The sequence below is a fragment of the Protobothrops mucrosquamatus genome, unplaced genomic scaffold (assembly GCF_001527695.2).
Source record: "Protobothrops mucrosquamatus isolate PMUCROS unplaced genomic scaffold, P.Mucros_1.0 scaffold_13, whole genome shotgun sequence".
Lineage (NCBI taxonomy): Eukaryota > Metazoa > Chordata > Lepidosauria > Squamata > Viperidae > Protobothrops > Protobothrops mucrosquamatus.
The window spans coordinates 105,085-123,742 of NW_015386089.1; the positions used below are offsets into that span (position 1 = coordinate 105,085).

The 18,658-nt window shown below is 42.1% G+C and overlaps 2 protein-coding genes across 3 annotated transcripts in view; one reads left to right on the plus strand and one right to left on the minus strand.

Moving 5' to 3' along the window:
* The window catches only part of LOC107294790, a 35,098-nt gene that overhangs the window by 234 nt on the left and 16,206 nt on the right, over positions 1-18,658 (plus strand). The window lies entirely within an intron of this gene.
* LOC107294887 (calcium homeostasis modulator protein 6-like) lies at positions 1,818-14,641 on the minus strand. Of its 2 annotated transcripts, none has more exons than XR_001549053.1 (4): positions 13,945-14,641; positions 12,824-12,995; positions 4,059-4,116; positions 1,818-2,379 (listed from the first exon to the last, which is right to left on the minus strand). XR_001549053.1 is itself a non-coding variant. In XM_029285639.1 (4 exons), the coding sequence occupies exons 1-3, from the start codon at positions 14,347-14,349 to the stop codon at positions 4,079-4,081; spliced, it is 618 nt and encodes a 205-aa protein (XP_029141472.1). In that variant the 5' UTR covers positions 14,350-14,641; the 3' UTR covers positions 2,347-2,379; positions 4,059-4,078. The 2 variants fall into 2 exon arrangements, 1 of the variants encoding a protein (XP_029141472.1); XM_029285639.1 differs by having other exon boundaries at positions 2,347-2,379; positions 4,059-4,119.

Here is an 18,658-nt window from a genome sequence, read left to right on the forward strand (position 1 = left end):
GCCAGAAAGAAGGTTTTATTTCAGAAGCCAGAAAACTGCAGTGACGTGTTGGGTTCTGGGTCAGCTGGCAACTTGGCAGGATGAGAGAATGGTTTTTATACCCTCCTGGACCTTTGTGTTTGAGATACCTGGTAGAATACTTGATTAGCTTAATGTTTTTTGGTATCTTGATTGCCCTTATTCTGTTTTCTGGGTGGTGGATAAGGTCAAGTCTAGCTTGGGGGAAGGGAGGAGAATGTAAATCTGGTGGGTTTTTGTGTTTATCTGGTTTAATCCTGTCAATTCAGTTTGCCTCAGTCTAAGCATGACTTGTTACATTCTTGCAGTTTTTGTTTTCCATCAATTGATGCCATGTATCCATTTGCAGAATGCTCTTATTGGGTTGCCTGAGGCAATTCTGCTTGGCTGGGAGGCAGAGTTTTGTTTTTGTTTTTTTTTCTCCTAGCTTTTGCTAATGGTTTTTTTCCTTTTTCTTTTCCTGGGGTCATGATTCTTTCTACATGTTGTAATGAGTAAAGTTTATTGTTATTTTAAATTCACTTGGTGTCCATTTTTCTAAAGAACTGGTTGTGGCTCAGTGTTCAATTGAAAGTGATTTGAGCATGGCTATTTTTCAGGGATGTGAGTCTGTAAGTGAATGATTATATACGAAACCTGGGAGCACGTGTGTAAGACTTTCTGGAATCAACATTTTAATCATTTTTTTATTGTTTATTCCAAAGAAAAGTTTGTATTTAAAACTTCTTTTATTAAGGATTGAAGGAAACAATCAAGCATGTAAAACCTGCCCATCCAAACACTATTAATAGCAGAAAAGTGAACAAGCAATTTTCAAAAATGTTTAGAAAATGAAGTACATGAATCCAGTGTCCTTTCAAAACTGCTATTTTGACATGGCTGTTTCCTTATCTCCCAGAGCTCTAAACTTGTCTTGCAGTCTCCACATGAGGAGCAACTGTTCGGAGCACTTGTGGGTGATCTCAAATCCTCTCTTTGTCCTTGGAGGCATTAGGAGAAGAATGCTATTTGTACACAAATGTTCAAGAAGTATCTCAAAGATTTTCTGTCATTTATGCTTGGCAGCAAAGGCAAATACTGATATTGTATTGTATCCTGCAGTGGGCTGTCACTTTTTACAAATTAAATGACCATAGGCTTCAAGCCATCATCCTCAGACTGACAGAAACAAACTGAAATGTGCAGGTTCTTTAAAACTGGATCCATATTTACAGTTGTAATTGCAATTATTTTGCAGATATAATTTTGGTTACAAAAAGTATAATACCAGCCAGAAGTTGCAGCATCAATCTGTTGTTTACCAGAAATAGAGAATCTCCTTAACACCTCTTTCAGGGGTATTCATAGGTGTTTGTATGTGTGTGCATGTGTTTGTGTATGTGTGTGTATGTAAAAAAAAAGTCCAAATGATGGCCATGACCATGCAATCGAAATCCTATGCTTTTTATGTGCCCCAGCACATACATGAAGGAGGTAGAAATTAAACTGTATGGTGGATCTGCCATCTTGACTTTTTATTTTTTCCCACTTCTTCCCCAACACCCCTGATCTCTAACTTCTCTTGTGGTTCCAAAATGTGTGCCTCCTGCTTGAACTTTCAATAAAAGGTGTTTCCACATATGTCCACCACTCTGAATCAATTTCACAACCTTGTAATCCCCAAATATGTTTGTAAGGTGTGGTAATTCTTTGGTTACAATCCATTGTTTCCTAGGCTCAATGAAAAGGTTGCAGATTCTTTTCTTTTAATTTTATTTTTTTATTCAAAACATCAAAATACAAACTCCAAAAAAGGAAAACAAAGAAAATACAAAAACAAAGCAAAACTAGACAAGACCAAAAAAATGAAAGTGTGCATTAAAAAAAACACATACATAAATTGTCTCCCCTAGTTGAATATTGATATATTTCAAAAATAATAATTCCCCCCCTTGTGAAGCAGATACAGTTTATGAACTTCTACAACTATGTTTAACCAACCCATTTGATGTGACTCTATCTACTATATAAAAAAAACAATTAATAGGTAAAATTAACAGCATCACAATCGTTATCTCTGGTCCCTCCAAAGTCAAATATCCTTAATTGATTCTTAATGATAAGGCTTTTCCTTAAACTTTTAACCGGGATCTTTCCCAACAATTGGATCCCATTCCTCAAAATCATAAGACTCTGTGGTGGATATCTCCACAGCATTTGTTGTTCAACCCCCCCCCCCCCAAGTTGAAATACAATGGCTCTTAACATTCTGTTGAAGGAAAAGTTTTCATCCTGGTTTATCCAAACCGGGGATAAATAAACAACATGGTGACTGCTTTGGGAAGAAGGCTGCAGTTTATTGAAGAGCCAGAAAGATGGTTCCTGTAGGAAAGACCAGAGAAAAGAAAGGCTGAGCACACGGGTAGTAGGTTTTTATACCCTCTGAAAGCCTTTTGTTTGGAATAGTTTGAGGCTATTTCCTGTGTCACGTATTCTGACCTGAGTTTAGGTGTGCCTCTCTGGCCTTTGTGAGTTAATCCTACCATGTCCTGTCACAGGTGGGGTATGCAGATTTTAGGTCTTTGTTTTCTTGAGCGTCTGGCTCCAACTTTCCTGATGGTTTACATCTGCATTTCTACAGAGCTGGTTTCTGCTTGGGGGAGGGAGACTTGGGGCTATTAAGAAAAAACTGGCATGTTTTTCTGTCTCTTTAGAATCCTGGGAGGAAATATATTTTTCTGCCCTTTTTAATATTTCCTTCTCTGGGGAGCTGACTTCCCACAGTTCATTTTCCAGTTAAATATAATGTCCATTCCCCAATCTCCATTCATTTTCTTTAAAAAAAAAAAAATCCGTTCTGCAAACTTTGTGACTTTAAAATCCATGCCTCTTTCAGCCTTCTCCAACCAGCCTGCAGTTTTCAAACCAGACTCCTTCTCCTTCAAGTCTGCCAGCAGCAAATTAAATCCCAATCCATCCAATAATTTATTTGGTTTAACTGCTATTACTTATTGTGCATATGAATATCACCTTTGGGTTGATTTAAAACTGTTGTTATTTTATCAAACGTTTTATCTAAATTTTCAATTTGAACATGTAAATTGAAAAGCATTTTTTTCCCGAAGGCTTCCCCAAAGAGCTTCATCCTTAAGTTGATGCATTGTTTGAATGTTTAATGCAGTGTTTCTCAACCTTGACAATTTTAAGGCATGTGGACTTCAACTCCCAGAATTCCACAGCCAGCAATGCTGGCTGTGGAATTCTGGGAGTTGAAGTCCACATGCCTTAAAATTGTCAAGGTTGAGAAACACTGGACTTTAATGTAATCCAAGACTCTTCTGTAGCTGAGCTTTTACAGCCAGTCATAAATTCCTCTCTAGGACAAGGGAAACACCAAATACACCAATAACCTTAAAAAAGGTTGAAATAAACTTTCCCACAAAATAAGTGGGAAAGACAAATTTCATCAAAAATTAAAAAAAAAAGACCAGAGCTTTTAAAAATTAATAAAATGTAAAAGCCCTGTAGTGAAGATCCGATACAAATGTTTGCTGCTCAAGAAGTTGCCCTCTACTTTCATACAAAGTAAAGAAAAGTGATTTGCCATGACTAATAAAGCAGTAAAAGAAAACACAAAGAATCCACTTTAAAATCTTGCAAGCAGTTAGAATAAATCAGCATTAAACTAGTCTATTAACATGTAAAAAGAAAAAGAAAAAAGAAAAAAAGCAAATATCAAAATGTGCTGTTAAAACCAAAACATGATTAAACCAAAAAAAAAAAAAACAGCTGAAAGGGGACCCAGCCTACTGGCCTCTCCTATCAAAAATCGCAACCATCTAGATTTGTGTTCTCAGGTAAGTCCAGTGGTCCAAGGGTCCTAAGTTATTCCTATTTGGTAGCATAACAGCACTTCCAGCTACAAGTTGGATAGCCTGCAAGGAATACTAGAGCAAGAAAGCAAGAATGATAGTTAACTAATTAGGAAGAAAAGAAAATGGACATTGAAATCAACAAAACATATAGAGTAAACTCCAGATTTGCCATCACTAGAAAATTACCCAGAGATGTTTTAGTCCATTTAGGTTGCTTCACTCCTTGATGAGTTTCCATCGCTTGCTTCTTGTCCAATTAAGAAAACAAAGAGAAAAAATAATGACTGAGAAAATTCATGAAGGTGACCATGAAATAATAGATAATGATCTTATTTAAAAAGTCCTTTCACAATTTTTACTCCAACCTTTATAAGAAGCAGGAATTTGATATGCATAAAATAGATGCAAAGACAACATTTACTTAAACTCTCAAAGCTCAGAGACAACTTGTGAATGATCCAGTAACTACTTTTGAAATCTCAGAAGCTATTAAAAATGAAACCAGGTAAAGCTCTAGGTCCAGAATGGCCTTTATTACAAATGTTTTGAGGACCAACTCCTTCAACCATTAAAAGATATAAAGGATTATATCCTTTAGTGGCTGAAGGTATTGCAATGATGCCTCAAACTTAGAAAGAAGCCAACATTGTGTTACTACCAAAAGAGGATCAAGATGCCTTAAGGATAAAAATATATGGACCAATTTCATTATTAAATAATGACTATAAAATTTTTGTTGCAATTTTGGCAGCAAGATTGAAGAAGATTTTACGGACATACATTCATGAAGATCATTCAGGCTTTTTGTCTGTTGAGATTCTCAATCATCCAGGTCATAGTTACCCCAAAGATGCTTTTTCCCAAGGCAACTGGACTTTTTTTATTTTTCTTTGAAGATGTTTTGCTTCTCATCGAAGAAGTGCTGAAGAAGCTTCTTGGATGAGAAGTGAAATGTCTTCAAAGAAAAACAAGAAAGTCCAGTTGCTTCAGGAAAAAGCATCTTTGGGATAATCGGGCTTTTTGCTAAAAAGGCAGTTAAGAGATAATGTGAGGACTGTTTTGAATATTATTGAATATTTTACAATATCATAATGAGAAACAGGCAGCTTTAATGCTTTTGGATGCAAAGAAGGCCTTTAAATTGGGTTTTTTTTAAAGTTCTGGAAGATATGGATTTTGGGGAGAAATTTATTCAGGGGTTTAAAGCAATTTATATGTCACAACAAGCAAATATTATTATTAATGGAGATTTAACTAAACCATGTGAAATTCAGAAAAGTTCCAGACTAGGATGCCCCTTATCTCCCTTACTTTTTATATTGGTGTTGGAAGTTTTGAAACAGAGATATTAAGCAAGATAAGAAAATAACAGGTATAAATATCAAAAATGATGTTTATAAATCAAGAGCATTTGCTGATGATTTAATTATATTCTTACAAAACCCCAAAACCAGTATAAAATATCTGATGGACAACCTATATGAGTTTGGAGCTTTGGTGGATTTCAAAATAAACAAAAAACAACAACAATGCTTGTCTCAGGATTATTGACTAAAAAGTTGGGTTTAAAAGTGGAAAAAAAGGTGAAACGCCTAAAGGTTATATTGTCAAACACAAATGCTAAACTGTTTCAAAATAACTTTGTGCCTGTTTGAAATTATATTTAAAAAGATTTATTAAGATGGGATAGATTGCAATTAACATTAGTGGGGAGAATTTTCAGTGATCAAGATGAATGTTTTACCAAAGATGCTTTTTCTGTTTCAAACTATACCAGGGGTCGGCAACCTAAAATGGTGAAAGAGCCACTTGGACCCGTTTCCCTCACAAAAAAAAAACTGGGAGCCGCAAAATGTGCGCATGCGCACACACGTAATGGGGCTTGATTGAAGAGTGGAGCCTAAGGCGACACATGCACCGGCCCTACCCGCATCCAGCTCTGGTATGGACGGCTCTGCCGTCCTGGCTTCACCTCCCCTCGGAAAAGACTGCTCTCCCCCCTTTGGTGAAGCGGCGAGCGGGAGGGGGCTTGCCTTGGGCACGGCAGGACTGCTGGAGGCTGAGGCCCCCAAAGGTGCGGACCAGGCTATCTTCCATAGCAGCGGGAAGGCAACCGCGGGAGCAACAGCCTGCTCATCTCCCCCGGCGGTGGTGGCAACTGCGGAGCCATCTGGTGGTGTTTACACGGCCCTCCACGTGACTGAGATAGGCAGCGCTGCCCCACTCCGCCCAGCCCTCGTTTCCCCGGAGCAGAATTGGGGCCGCGCCAAAGGAGCCGGCTGAAAGTGGTGCCTTGAACTACCCCTCCGAGGACGGCACTTAGGAGGAAGGCCGGAGCGCGGCACCCTTGCCAGAGAACTAGTCAGCCCCACTAACTAACATGTGAACACCACGCTAAGAACCGTCCTGCCTTAACTAAGTTCAATCGGACAGGAAAGTTCCAATCCGATGGAGGCTCCTGAAAAGTCAGCTCGGTCATTGGGATCACGCAGATCAGTGGGCTTCGCGCTCCCCCCCAAGCTATTAATTCAGAACCAGGCAGCGCTTGGCTTGCAATCAGTTGCACAAAACAGGTGGATAGGATTGCAGCCAACGATAGTAGGACGTTAGAGCCACTAACTCGTCTCCACCCGGGTGGGCAGGTGAGTGAAACCCCGAAATCTTTTGTGTTTCGTTGCAAAGAGAAGATGCTGGTGGCGCATGGCCCGGGGGAGGGAAAGACAGCTCCAGAGGGAGGCAGCCACGCAGTCAGAAGCCGGCGGTCCCAGCGGAGTGGCACAGAAGACCTACTGGTTGGTGTGGGAGGCTCCAGCGTTGCCGGTGAGCAAGGCCTGGTGTCCGCAGCCCAGTTCCGCATCCCGACGACCAGCTGGACCGGCTTTCACTGCTTCTTTGCAAACGAACGCAAAAGGTTTCGGGGTTTTGCTCGCCACTTAGTTCGTGCTGCCCAGCGTCTGCCTGCCTGCCTGCCTGCCTGCTTGCAGGCCTCCATGCTCCTTCCCCGAAGCATGCAATTGCTCAGAGCCTGTCCCAAAAGGTGCTGCTTCCCTGGCAGGAGCCGAGTTTGCAAGCCTCGTTGGCAAGCCGGGAAAACCGAAGGTCCGGAGGGTTCCCTCCTGCTGCGGAGCTGCAGTGCCTGGCTATGGGCTGAGGGGGGAGGGGGTGGGGGTATCCGGGGCCTAAAAAGTTCTCCAGGACAGGCTCGGGGCCGGCCCTCTTTCCCCGGGTGCAGGAGAAGGGGAGGCGCAGGCTCTCCAGCCGGGCGGGCAGGCGTCCACAGCCCAGTTCCACACCCCGACGACCAGCTGGACTGGCTTTCATTGCTTCTTTGCAAACAAACGCAAAAGGTTTCGGGGTTTCGCTCACCTGCCCGCCCGGGTGGAGACCAGAGTTGGCGGCTCTAACATCCTACTATCGTTGGCTGCAATCCTATCCACCTGTTTTCTCCAACTGATTGCAAGACGCTGGGCAGCACAAACTAAGCAGCGGCAGGAGGGATGCGGGGCCTTGGCTTGTTGCTTATCAAGACCGTGCTCAGTTCGTGCTGCCCAGCGTCTTGTTCTGCCGCTGCTCAGGCCCCTTTTTCGCCGCTGGAAACATGCCGCATTAGCTGGCACCGCAGGGGGGTGGTCCCATGGCAACGCAGACAGTCCGGGCCGTGCGCCACTGGTGTCTCCGGTCCCGAGTCGCAAGCCGCAGGAAATATCCAGGCCCAAGTTGTCCGCTGCAAGGACACCCCGCCCACGGCAGCGCCGCCAAACCGCTTTCTATGCTGCTGGCGTCCCCGGGCTGGAGCCGTGAAAGCCAATCCAGCTGGTCATCGGGGTGCGGAACTGGGCTGCGGGGGCCAAGCCTTACTCACCGGCAACACTGGAGCTTCCCACGCTGACCGGTAGGTCTTCCATGCCGCTCCGCTCGGACCGCCGGCTTCTTGCTACAGGGCTGTCTCCCTCCAGAGCTATCTTCCCCCCCCTCCCGTCTATGTTGAGCCCATGGCAAACAGCGTCCTACAAACCAAAGAAGTTGAACCAATCAATTCAAACTTCTTTCGTGAGAAGTTTGAATTGATTGGTTCAACTTTTTGAGTCCTATTTTTTTTTTTGGCACTGCACATGGCTGGGAGCCGCAGAAGAGGCTGAAAGAGCCGCATGCGGCTCCGGAGCCGCGGGTTGCCGACCCGTGAACTATACCAATACTTATAACCGATACTCCATTTAAACAAGATGGAGATGGATATTTCTACATTTATATGGCAAGGGGGAAAAAACAAGAATTAGATATAAATGATTGCAAGATGATAAAGAGAGAGGAGGTTTGGGTTTACCAGATTTGAAATTGTACTTTGATGCTTGCTGTTTGCTCTGGCTGAAAGAGTGGGTGACTCCCCAAAATAATAGGTTACTTGAGCTGGAAGGCCATGAATTAAGATTTGGATGGCATGGCTATTTGTCATATGATAAGGTTAAAGCAGAGGTCCCCAACCCCTAGGCCGAGGCCCATTACCAGGCCTATTTGGAACTGGGTTGCACAAGCAGTGGGCCCGTGCGCATGCACACATCTCAACTTACACAAGTTGGACTGCACGTGCACATATGCACTGGCCCACCACTCATGCAATCCAGTTTCCAGCCAGGCTACCAAGCCGCAAAGGTTGGGGACCACTGGGTTAAAGTAAAGGTTGATTTTAACAACCATTTTGATAGACACACTATCCTAAGAGTTTGGAATAAATATAAAGTAAGATTCTCTGTGAAGATGCCCCTTTAGGTATCACCCCAAGAGGCTTTGTTTTTAGAAAAGAGATGGTGGTGAGGCCAGAGTGGTGGACTTATGGGCAAATAATATCTTTCAATTATGGTGACCCTATCCTCAAATCTAAAGAGGAATTGAAATCAGATGGATGTGTTTGTCATGGTTTACATATTTACAATTGAAAGAAAGATTTAAATTTTATTTTTAAAAAGCTATGGATTTGACTTTGTGGAAAATTAATTAGAAGTCCTATTGGTTGGTAGCGATGAACATATTATTGCTAAGGTTTATAAATTGTTATTGAAATTGAACTTGAAGAATGAATATGTAAAGCAATGTGTGAATCAATGGGAAGAGCTTTGGATATAATATAATGCTTGAACAATGGGAAAATGTGTAGATGAAAGGTCTAAAGTTCACATTAAATTATAATTTAAAACACAATTTTTATGATATAATGTACTGTTGGTATCTAATACTGCACAAATTGTCAAAAAAATGTATAAAGGTATTTCAAATAAATGTTGGAAAAGTATACGTAAAGAAGAAACTTTTTTCATTTATGGTGGACGTGTGATAAATCAAAGAAATATTGAAGCAGAATTCATATCCTAATACAGAATATTCTTAAAGTGAATATAAAGATGAAATCAGAGACTTTTCTCTTAGGTTTAATAGATAAGGAACTTGGGGGAAAATGGAACTTTGATGGATATGCTGTCAGCAGCAAGAATACTTTATGCACAAAAATGGAAGGATGCTTTGATTCCCACAACAGACAAATGGGTGCAAAAGTTGATGCAGCAGAGATGGCCAAATTGACTGCTTTGATTAAAGCAAAGAACACAACTAATTCCGTTTATATTTGGAAACGGCTTTTGGACTTTGTGCTTGTGGTGGGGAAAAAATGAAATGTTGACTTTGAATTTTGCTGATCAGATAGGTGTGTGTGTGTGTGTGTGTGTGTGTGTGTGTGTGTGTGTGTGAAAGGGGGAATTTTTGTTGCTCAAGACTGTAGTGGTGATAGCAATAGCTATAGCACTTAGACTTATATACCATTTCACAGTGCTTTACAGCCCTCTCTAAGCGGTTTACAGAATCAGCATATTGCCCCCAACAATCTGGGTGATGTTTGCTCCTTTTTCTCAGCAGTTCTAGGTTTGAAAAAGTCAAAATGATTATACAGCATCTCCAAACTTTTGAGTTTTGGGGGAATGATGTTGAAGGAAAAGTCTTCATCATGGTTCAGTCCAAGCCGGGAATAAACAACATGGCAAATGCTTTAGAAAGAAGGTTGCAGTTTATTGAAGACAAGAGCCAGACAGAAAGATGGCTCTTGAAGAAAAAGAGAGAGCACATGTAGGGAGTGGATTTTTATACCCTCTGAGGCTTTTGTTTGGAGTTGTTTCCTGTTCCTGTTTGAGGCTTTGTATTTCCTGTGTCATGTATTCTGACCTGAGTCTGGGTGTGCCCTTTGGCATCTGTGGGTTAATCCTATTATGTCCTGTCTTAGTGTTTGGGTGGGGTATGTAGATTTTAGGTGTCTTTGTCTTCCTAAGCTTCTAGCTGGGGGCCTCCAACCTTCCTGGATTATTTACATCTGCATTTCTACAGAGCTGGTTTCTGCTTGGGGGAGGGAGACTTGGGGCTATTAAGAAAAAACTGGGCATGCTTTTTTGCCTCTTTAAGATCCTTTGAGGAAATATATTTTTCTGCCCTTTTAATATTTCCTTCTCTGGGGGGGCTGACTTCCCACATGAAAACAGTGGTGGTGTGGAAGGGGCCAAAATCCTAGAGTACTCCATTCTGTGAGCTCTGCTTCTGCTGTAAGAGTGAAGCAAGCTTTGGCTGTCCTCTTCTATTGGAAAGTATACAGACCTGACCCAAACCTTAATCAATTTCTGTTAGGAGAGACATTTAGAAGCTGTTCCCATCTCGCAGCAAATATGTATCATTTTTATGCTGTACTCCTCTTCCCTGAATGATAACAACTTTTGAGGTGGAGGACCATCTACATTCAGTTTTCCTTTGAACATAAATCACTTGCCATATGACATTTCCACAAGGTTAAGCAAAAGTAAAAACATGCAAATATAGCATGGCTGAGAGAAAAGTAGTCTTACACTCCTACTAGCAGCAAGCTTACATCAAATCCCCATCAAGAATAACCTGGATCCCAGTATGTTTTCTGAGTTGCTTCCTGGCTCAGAACACACTCTTTTTTTTTTACCCTGTAGAAACTATTTTAGTCAAAAGCTATTAGTAAACTTATTTAGTCAAAAGGTATTCTTTGATTTTGATCTGGTCCTGTGCTTTGCTCCTCACACAAATGTCTAATCAAACCACAGAAGATTAATGCAAGAAGAGCAAAATGAACTCCTAGAAATTAACCAATCAAGCCAAGATTGTTCTGCTCATCTGTTAAGCTGGCATTAGCACACCTTCAACAGACAGCGCGTATCTAGAATTAACCATGGCTTGGTGAAATTATGAAGTAGGTCATTCTCTACATTTACTTATTTATAGTCAGGGACAGTGGGGTAATCTAGTAGTTTCTTATAATTTCCTTCTTTCCTTTAAAATATCTTCATCACTGTTCCTTTCTTAAGGAAGAATCCCATTGTCAGCTGTCACCTTATGCTTGCTGTGCTTTGCTGTTATGCAGTGACAGACTGCCATGAGCTGTGGGAAGGGGGGATGAGAAGGGGGATCCTTGGGGAATCGATCGTAGAGACTGTACCCCCTCGAGACGCTGCCTCAAGATCATCCAGCTAGAAGAAGGAGGGAGCCATATACAAAGCTGTGTTTGGGCTGACTGTTGTGAAAACATATTGCATGGATTTGGTTGGTTACAATGGGGTGGGCAGCAAGGAACAGTTGGGCTGTTGCTGTTTGCCTTGCCTCACTTGGAAGATTGCTCTTTGCATTTTGTTTTGGACCTTGTCGTTCTCTTGTGGCCTTTGCTTCATTGGAGTTTTGGAAAATGCTTCTTTTTTGGGACCTGTTTCTTGTCCTGAGGACTGCCCTGGTCTTGTGCCCGGACCCTGCTTGGTGGATTGGACTTGGAACCCTGGACCTTGCCCTGTGAGCATGCTCCTACTATGTGGACTTTCTTGGCACTGTAGGGGCTGCTGTTTGGGGGACTAAGGGTGGCTGCCTTCAGGGTAGCGTGAGGGTGGAGCCTTACTGCTTGGCAACGCAATCTTTAGCTGAAAGCTTTCTTAAAATTTTTGATGAACTCATAAAGATGCTGGAAAATATTCAGAGGAAACTGACAGTAAATCAATTAAATCCACAAAAGGAATGTGATCTCAAAGCAGTATGTTTGTTAGGAAGAAATATGGACTCAGAAATAACTGAGTTAAGTTCATACACCTTCCTGAAGTTCAAGTCAGTATTTCGATACAGTATAATAGCAGAAAACTGTCTAGATGGTAAGTGGTAAATTGGTCTTTGTTAAGTGGATTGAAGAGGATTGGGGAACGGTTTTTATCGCCTTTAACTGGGGAACAATTTCATCTGGACTTTTTTGGGAAAATAGTCTGGCTTTGGAGATTGGATTTACTGAATTCAATCAAACAAATAATTGATAAGAGATGGCATTAAGAAACAAATGTGGATATTTAGTCGGGGACTAATCAGGGTTAATTTGGGGAATGATTTGGGATAGTTAAGAAGCTGTGATAAATTTGCTATGAGTTGTTTACAATAACAGTTTGTTAACAGAGGGTTTTGGAATTTTAATCTTGTCTTTTTGAATTATTACTGTTCTTCCTGTTAACTATTTTGTTACTGATACACTATATAGATGACAGGTTAACAATTTGTAAAATAGAATTAGTAGTTTAGTAACTTAAAATTATTTGGGCCTGTTTCACAAGGGGTGGGAAACTAATATTGTTGTAATATATTAATCAGCATTCAACTAGGGACAACAATATATGTATATGTGTTGGTCTATTTTTTTAATGCACCTTTTTCTTTTCAATGTTTGTTACTTTTTTCCTTTGTTTTTTTCTAAAATATTTTAGTGTTTTGCGTTTTAACTATTTTTGCATAAAATAAAAATAGTTTAAAAAAAACAACTGCAGTGATTCACTTAATTGTGGCAAGAAATGTCATACAACGGGCAAAACTCACCTAAATACTGCTTCGCCTAGAAATTCTAGCCTCAGTTATCGTTATATGTTGAGGATTACCTGTATTCTCGGATGAATTCTGCCCAGTATTAGACTGCTGCCCAGTATTAGACTGCTGCCCAGTATTAGACTGCTGCCCAGTATTAGACTGCTGGGGCTCGTTCTTATTCTTCCAACAATAGTGTACGAGCATCGCTGAAGTAATGACTAAGAGCAGGATTAATCCAACAGTCTGAAAGAGGTAAGAAGAAAGGCTACATTAATAATATAACTCTGGTAATATATTCCAGAATTTGAAAGCAAAAGCAACCCTGTCTTTGATATCCCAAATGCCCAATATTCACATAGTTCCTAATTTAATTTAATTTAATTTAATTTATGGGTTGAGGTCATCAAGAAAGCTAAGGTTTTCCTAAAAATATGTGCAACAATAAATTTACCAAGTTAGTATTTATTTCAACAGGCTGTTTTTAGTGTACATTTGGGAAGCAACTTTTCATACCAGACTTTCAAATCAGGACAAAAAGAAAAACAAATCACCATAAAGAATCTAATGAAAACCAGGCTATTACATAACAGTTGTGTGCAGAAATTGATCTGCTTGTATCAGAATGATTGAAGTTCCATAAGGGCTAAATTGTGATATAAGATTCAATGGAATACAAACGACTTTGTGATAAATACATCATGGACTAGAATACTGGTAGCTATAATCTGAAGAAGTTTGTTGCTAAAGACAATCTGTTGGTTGTGTGAAAAAGCTAAAAGCAAAAAAGTTGAATAGGTTTCCAATTTCTTTCTTGACCTGAGATGGATACTCATCTATGTGCTTTTCCTCTGCACCCCCATATTTACCCATTTGAATATCTAATAAATTAATGTTTCCCACTTTCCAGTTACAACAGAATGGGAAAGCATCTAGGAGAGAAAGGATTAAATTTCTCTTTCTTTCTCTCAAATCTAAAATATCCTGAAAAACAGCTTCTTTTCACAATATCAAGCATCTATTAGGAGTTCAATATGAGCTCCAAGTTATGCAGCTTAGCCTTTCTTTCCTCCTGAGTGAACACACAAAGAAATGTTATAGTTTCAAATCAAATTTCAAATTTACGACAATTTTATCAGGATTTTATGGCAAGTGTCAGATGAAATAGAAGAAAAAAAACAACACAACAGCTTACCTTAGATATTGCCGACGCTTCAAAATTAGTTGGCTTTATTGGTGCATTGTGATCTGTACTCATTGCACACTGAAAATACCTTCCATCCAAAAAAACAATCACAAGCCACATGAAGGGGGGGAAGGAACTCTGCCATAACCTGCAGCACCATAAACTGCAGCACCCTTCGCCTTTTTTAACATCAAACGAATTTAACATATACATCTGAATAATAAAATTCAGGATGAAGAAAATGAGAAATGGTAACACTAACAATATTATAAAATAAATTAGATTCCATGGCGGTGGGGCGCAGGTATATTCACGTTCTGTAATTTCTTCAATCACTGCCAAGATAATTGTGGCAATGAAATTTAGTGCTATTCTGTTCCGGAAAAACTTCTCAACAATATCTTTAAACTTCATTTTGAAAGTTTTGCTCCAGCTGCCTGAAGGTTTCTGAAAAGTTCTCACAAAGATATCAAGCACAACGGAAAATGAAAGGAAAGCATAGCTGTACTACATCATGTCATGGGAGAGAAATCTTCTACAGAACTCCCACAGGAAGTCAAACACAGCAGCACACAAAGTGCTGCCTTTTTCAGCAGCCACTTTCTGAGATGCTTGCAGTCCTCCTCCAGAAAAAAGTCACATCTCTTAGGTCCTGTTTTTCCTTCAGGAGCTCAGAGCAGGACACATAGTGCTCCTTCTTTTCCATTTTTCCTTCAGTGACAACCCTATCAGGTAGGTTGGACTGAGAGAGAATGAGTTGCCCAAAGTAACCAAGGCAGCTTCCCTGCCTGAAGAGAGGCCAAAAGCTGAGTGTGTCACTGCTGAGCCAACACCTCGATCACTAGCTCACATTGGCTGCATCCTTTATGAGCAGCTTGATTGTAAGTCAAAGTAACAGCCAAGGCTTGTTTCTCAGATCAATTCACCAAGGGAACAAGTCTAATTCACTCCTTTTATCAATCAGGGACAAAGGTTCACAGAAACTAACCTTCCATATGACTTGTATGAAGGTAGTAAAGGAAATTACAAAGGTAGAGCACTTATGGGACTTGATTCTAAGTTCAGTTTGGCAAAGCAGGCATCAAACCACATTCCTTACTCTCAATTCTCTAAATGTCTGGGGAGAAAAGCATGTAATGCTGTAACAAAGGCCCCAGACTGGTGAGTGGGTTAGGCTATTGAAACTTTAATTGTGGCTTGGAGAAGGTTTGTGCAGGGTTCTGGTGAGAAAAATTAGTCCTGCATAATGAGGAAAATATAATTCATGCATAATGTGTGTGGCTAGCCTTCGATGTCACCCACACAGCTGCTTCGCTGGGCTCCCCTCCCATTTCAGAGCCAGCAGGAAATCCTGCTGCCTGATATCACGTTGAAGCTTTATGCTTTCACGAGGATAGGAAGGGAAGGAATTTCCTGCCAGGCAAGCTACAGAAACAGGAGAATCCTTTCAATTACACTTCTAATTAACCATGATAACCAATGAAGGAGAATATTTGTAGCTCAGGGTTGAAATGACAGTTCCTTGGTGCTCTCTGAGCTTGTTTGTTTTCTTGCAAACATTTCATTACCCTGATGATATTACCTGGTTAGGATAATGAAATGCTTGCAAGTATTCCTGAAACTTGGTTCAATCCCAGAGAGGATATTCCCCTCTTGGAAATGTACCTACCTGGCATCAATCGAGACTCCAGAGCAGGGGTGAAAGTGTAGTACTTATCTGGGAGGCTGTAATGATTTTCAAGGGCATTGCTCTGCATGTTACAGGATGTGAATTGCTTTTCTTTAAGTTGGGATCTAGGAATCAGTTAGGATTGTCCCCATTGTACCAGTCTTCCTGCTGCATTGCAATCTCCCAGCCTAAGTTACTTGACTTCAATCCTAGATTGGCAATGGAGTTTTCCAGACTAATGGTCCTAGAAGATTTCAATTTGCCTTCTCTGGGAGTGAGGTCTGATTCTGCTTGGAAGTTCCTGGCCACCATGACAACCATGAGGCTATCCCAGATCATCTAGGGCCCAATATGGGGCAGGAGGCCCTATCTACCAAGGAATGTCATCTGATATGGCTCAGGAGAAGAGCCTTAGGGAGGGCAAACAATGATTTTGCTTGTGTTGTTAGAAAGGGGAAAGTGTTGTTTGTCTACCCCGAAATAACTCACAGGTTATTTCCTCCTTAGTGATTTATGGTGTCATGCAAACATAGCGTAGTTGCAGGGTTATAAAAGCCTGACTTCAATATGGATCTAACCATGTAGGCATGAGTTGATGATAGTAGAAGATGTATCCAATCATAAATGAGTTTTGTTCTTGCTTTCCTTGTGCTATGATTTATTCCTGAGAATTGCTAGTTGCTACTCTTAAGACTGTACAAATAACTATTAACTAAACAGTTTTATAAAGTGATGGTGAGCTGAGTGATAAGCTTTTTAACCCTTTTTTGTTTTTTATTCATGGAGCATAATAACTAAACTTGTGGGAAAATAGCCTCTGGTGGCAGGAAGAGAGCAAGCAGTGCGGTGGACAAGCTGCTGCAGAGAGAGCAGCCATTGAGTTTCTTGCTTCTCTGGGTCTAGCAAATGGCAGCTCAGGGGGAGCAGTGACTACTAGGCTGGGCTCTCTTCAAGCTGAACACTTCATTGTGTGCGAAGAATACTGTGCAGATGGATGCTAAATGCCTTTCAGAGACATGAGAGAAGAGGATAACTTGGGGAAAATACGGCTTAGCTTTGCTGCAAAGTTTGTCCACTGAAGTGAGGATGTTGCGTGGAACAGCTCTATAATTATCATCCACAGCCAGTGGTACAGAAAGGCCATTGGTTCTGTAGGGAGACAAGAGCAATCTCTGACTAGCTATCTCAACCCCAGTGGACCAGGATTTCATTAGAACCAGGAGCATCAAAAACATTAATACAGTGGACTTCCGGTTTGAGTTCCTGTGCCGATGGCGGCTTTTCCTTTCGCCGCCTGCCCCGAGGACGCGTAAAAGCCGCAGGAGCAGGGTCAAACAGCTGCTCCGCGGCTTGAATCCCCTTCCCCGGGCAAAGGGGAGGGGGGAGAGTCTCTCTGATAGGGGTAGAACTCCTGAGCTCCCACAGTTTTATAGCTGTGGGGGTGGAGGTGAGTTCCCCCGGAGTCAGGGACTTTTCTCCGCGCTTTGGGCTGCCTCCGTTCTAAGAACGAAGCCAGACACGGACTCATCCTCTGCTTAAAGGAGATTGTGAGTAGACTTTGGAGCAGACAGAGTGATCCAGGTGCTTGAGAGAGGCATGAATAAGAGCCTTCAGCTCTGATTTTAATAACTTCTCCATCAAGATTAAAGTTTAAGAAGGAGGAAAAAAAAAAAGAGGAAAAAATGGCCGCGGAAGGGCGTTTTGCTCTTTAATAGAGACTTTCACTTATTGAGGACTTTTACTTTGGCTTTCACTTTCTGCTGGATTATTATTGTTTTAGAGTTACTGGACTGTAGGTGAACAAAATATCTGTTTTTGCTTTTTTTTGTGGCAGTTTCAAAAAAGAAGAACTTTATGGGACATTGTATTATATAAATTAAATTTGAGAAGAAGGGTAGTGAAAGTAAAATGGCTTCAAAGCGGGGGGGAAATTTTCCTCCTCCTCAGAAAGGCTTGAGCTCTTCTTCTCCAGCTGTACAGATATCACAGCAAACAAAACCTACTCCTCCACCCTCTCCNCAAAACCCCCGGAAGGTCTCAAAAAAGGCCTCCAGGCCATTGAAGATAAGCCGGCCAAAGAGGGCCCCGGACAGGCCGCCCAAACAGGCCGCGCGGCCATCCCCCAGAGCTGACACCACTAGGGGGCCGTCGAGGCTGTCCAAAAAGCCCTCCGAGGTCCCCGATCGCCGGGGAGGCTGCAAGCTGTCGTCGGAGAGGCTGCCTGAAGGGGCCGTCAGAGCCACCCACAAAGTCCCTGGCCAGGCCATCGCAGCCGACGAGGAGGCCGCCGAACCCACGCGGGCCTCCAAGATCACTCGAGAGGCCCTCCGGTCGCCAGAGACACCCCCACGCCAGGGGAGGCACCCCCGTGGAGGGAAATCTCCGGACCTCCAGGTGGTCCAGGCCGAGCGGTCTGGGCCGAGCGGGCTGGAGAAGGCCGGAGACGCCGCCCGCCAACCATCAACGGGGCCGCCGCGGACGGGAAGGCCGGGTAAGCTGGAAAAGGCCGAAAAACGGCCAAGAACGATGACCGAATCGGCTCCGCGCCCCCCGCGCCCCCCGCGCCCCCAAACGTCCCGTATCCAGTCCGGGGCTCACCAGGAGAGGCACCCACATGGGAGTGGAACTCCGGGCCTTCGGGGAGCTTTCCAAGCTCCCCCTCTCGCCGTTTTCGGGCTCCGCATCTCGGAGCTATTTCCAGAAGACCGCCATCTCTCACGCATGCGCAGTTAAGGTATAGTGTTTGCATTGCAAGCTTTGGCTGATAATGTAGATCGTGTTGCAGTGAGGGTGGAAGAGGCGGAGGAGCATATTGAAGTTTTAGAAATTAGAATGGGCAAAGTGGAAGAAAGCACTGATATAAATCAGAATGAGATTCTTATGGCACAATTTAGAGAAATGGAACATGCGTTGAGAATAAGAGGGTTGTCTGAAAATGCTCAAGAAAAATTGGAGGAGGAACTCATAACAGAATTAGCTTTGGTTTTGTCCTGCCAACCTGAAGATTTAAAGAGAGAAGTGGAAAAATTGTTCAGAGTTAACTCATGGGTGGCG

Bases quoted from the DNA above. Each gene is read 5' to 3' on its own strand.
- LOC107294887 (XM_029285639.1), bottom strand. From the start codon at position 14,349: ATGAAGTTTAAAGATATTGTTGAGAAGTTTTTCCGGAACAGAATAGCA. The intron at 12,996-13,944 runs GTAAGCTGTTGT...TACCTCTTTCAG, and splicing joins AAGCGTCGGCAATATCTAAG to ACTGTTGGATTAATCCTGCT. The intron at 4,120-12,823 runs GTAATCCTCAAC...TAATTGGACAAG, and splicing joins GAATTCATCCGAGAATACAG to AAGCAAGCGATGGAAACTCA.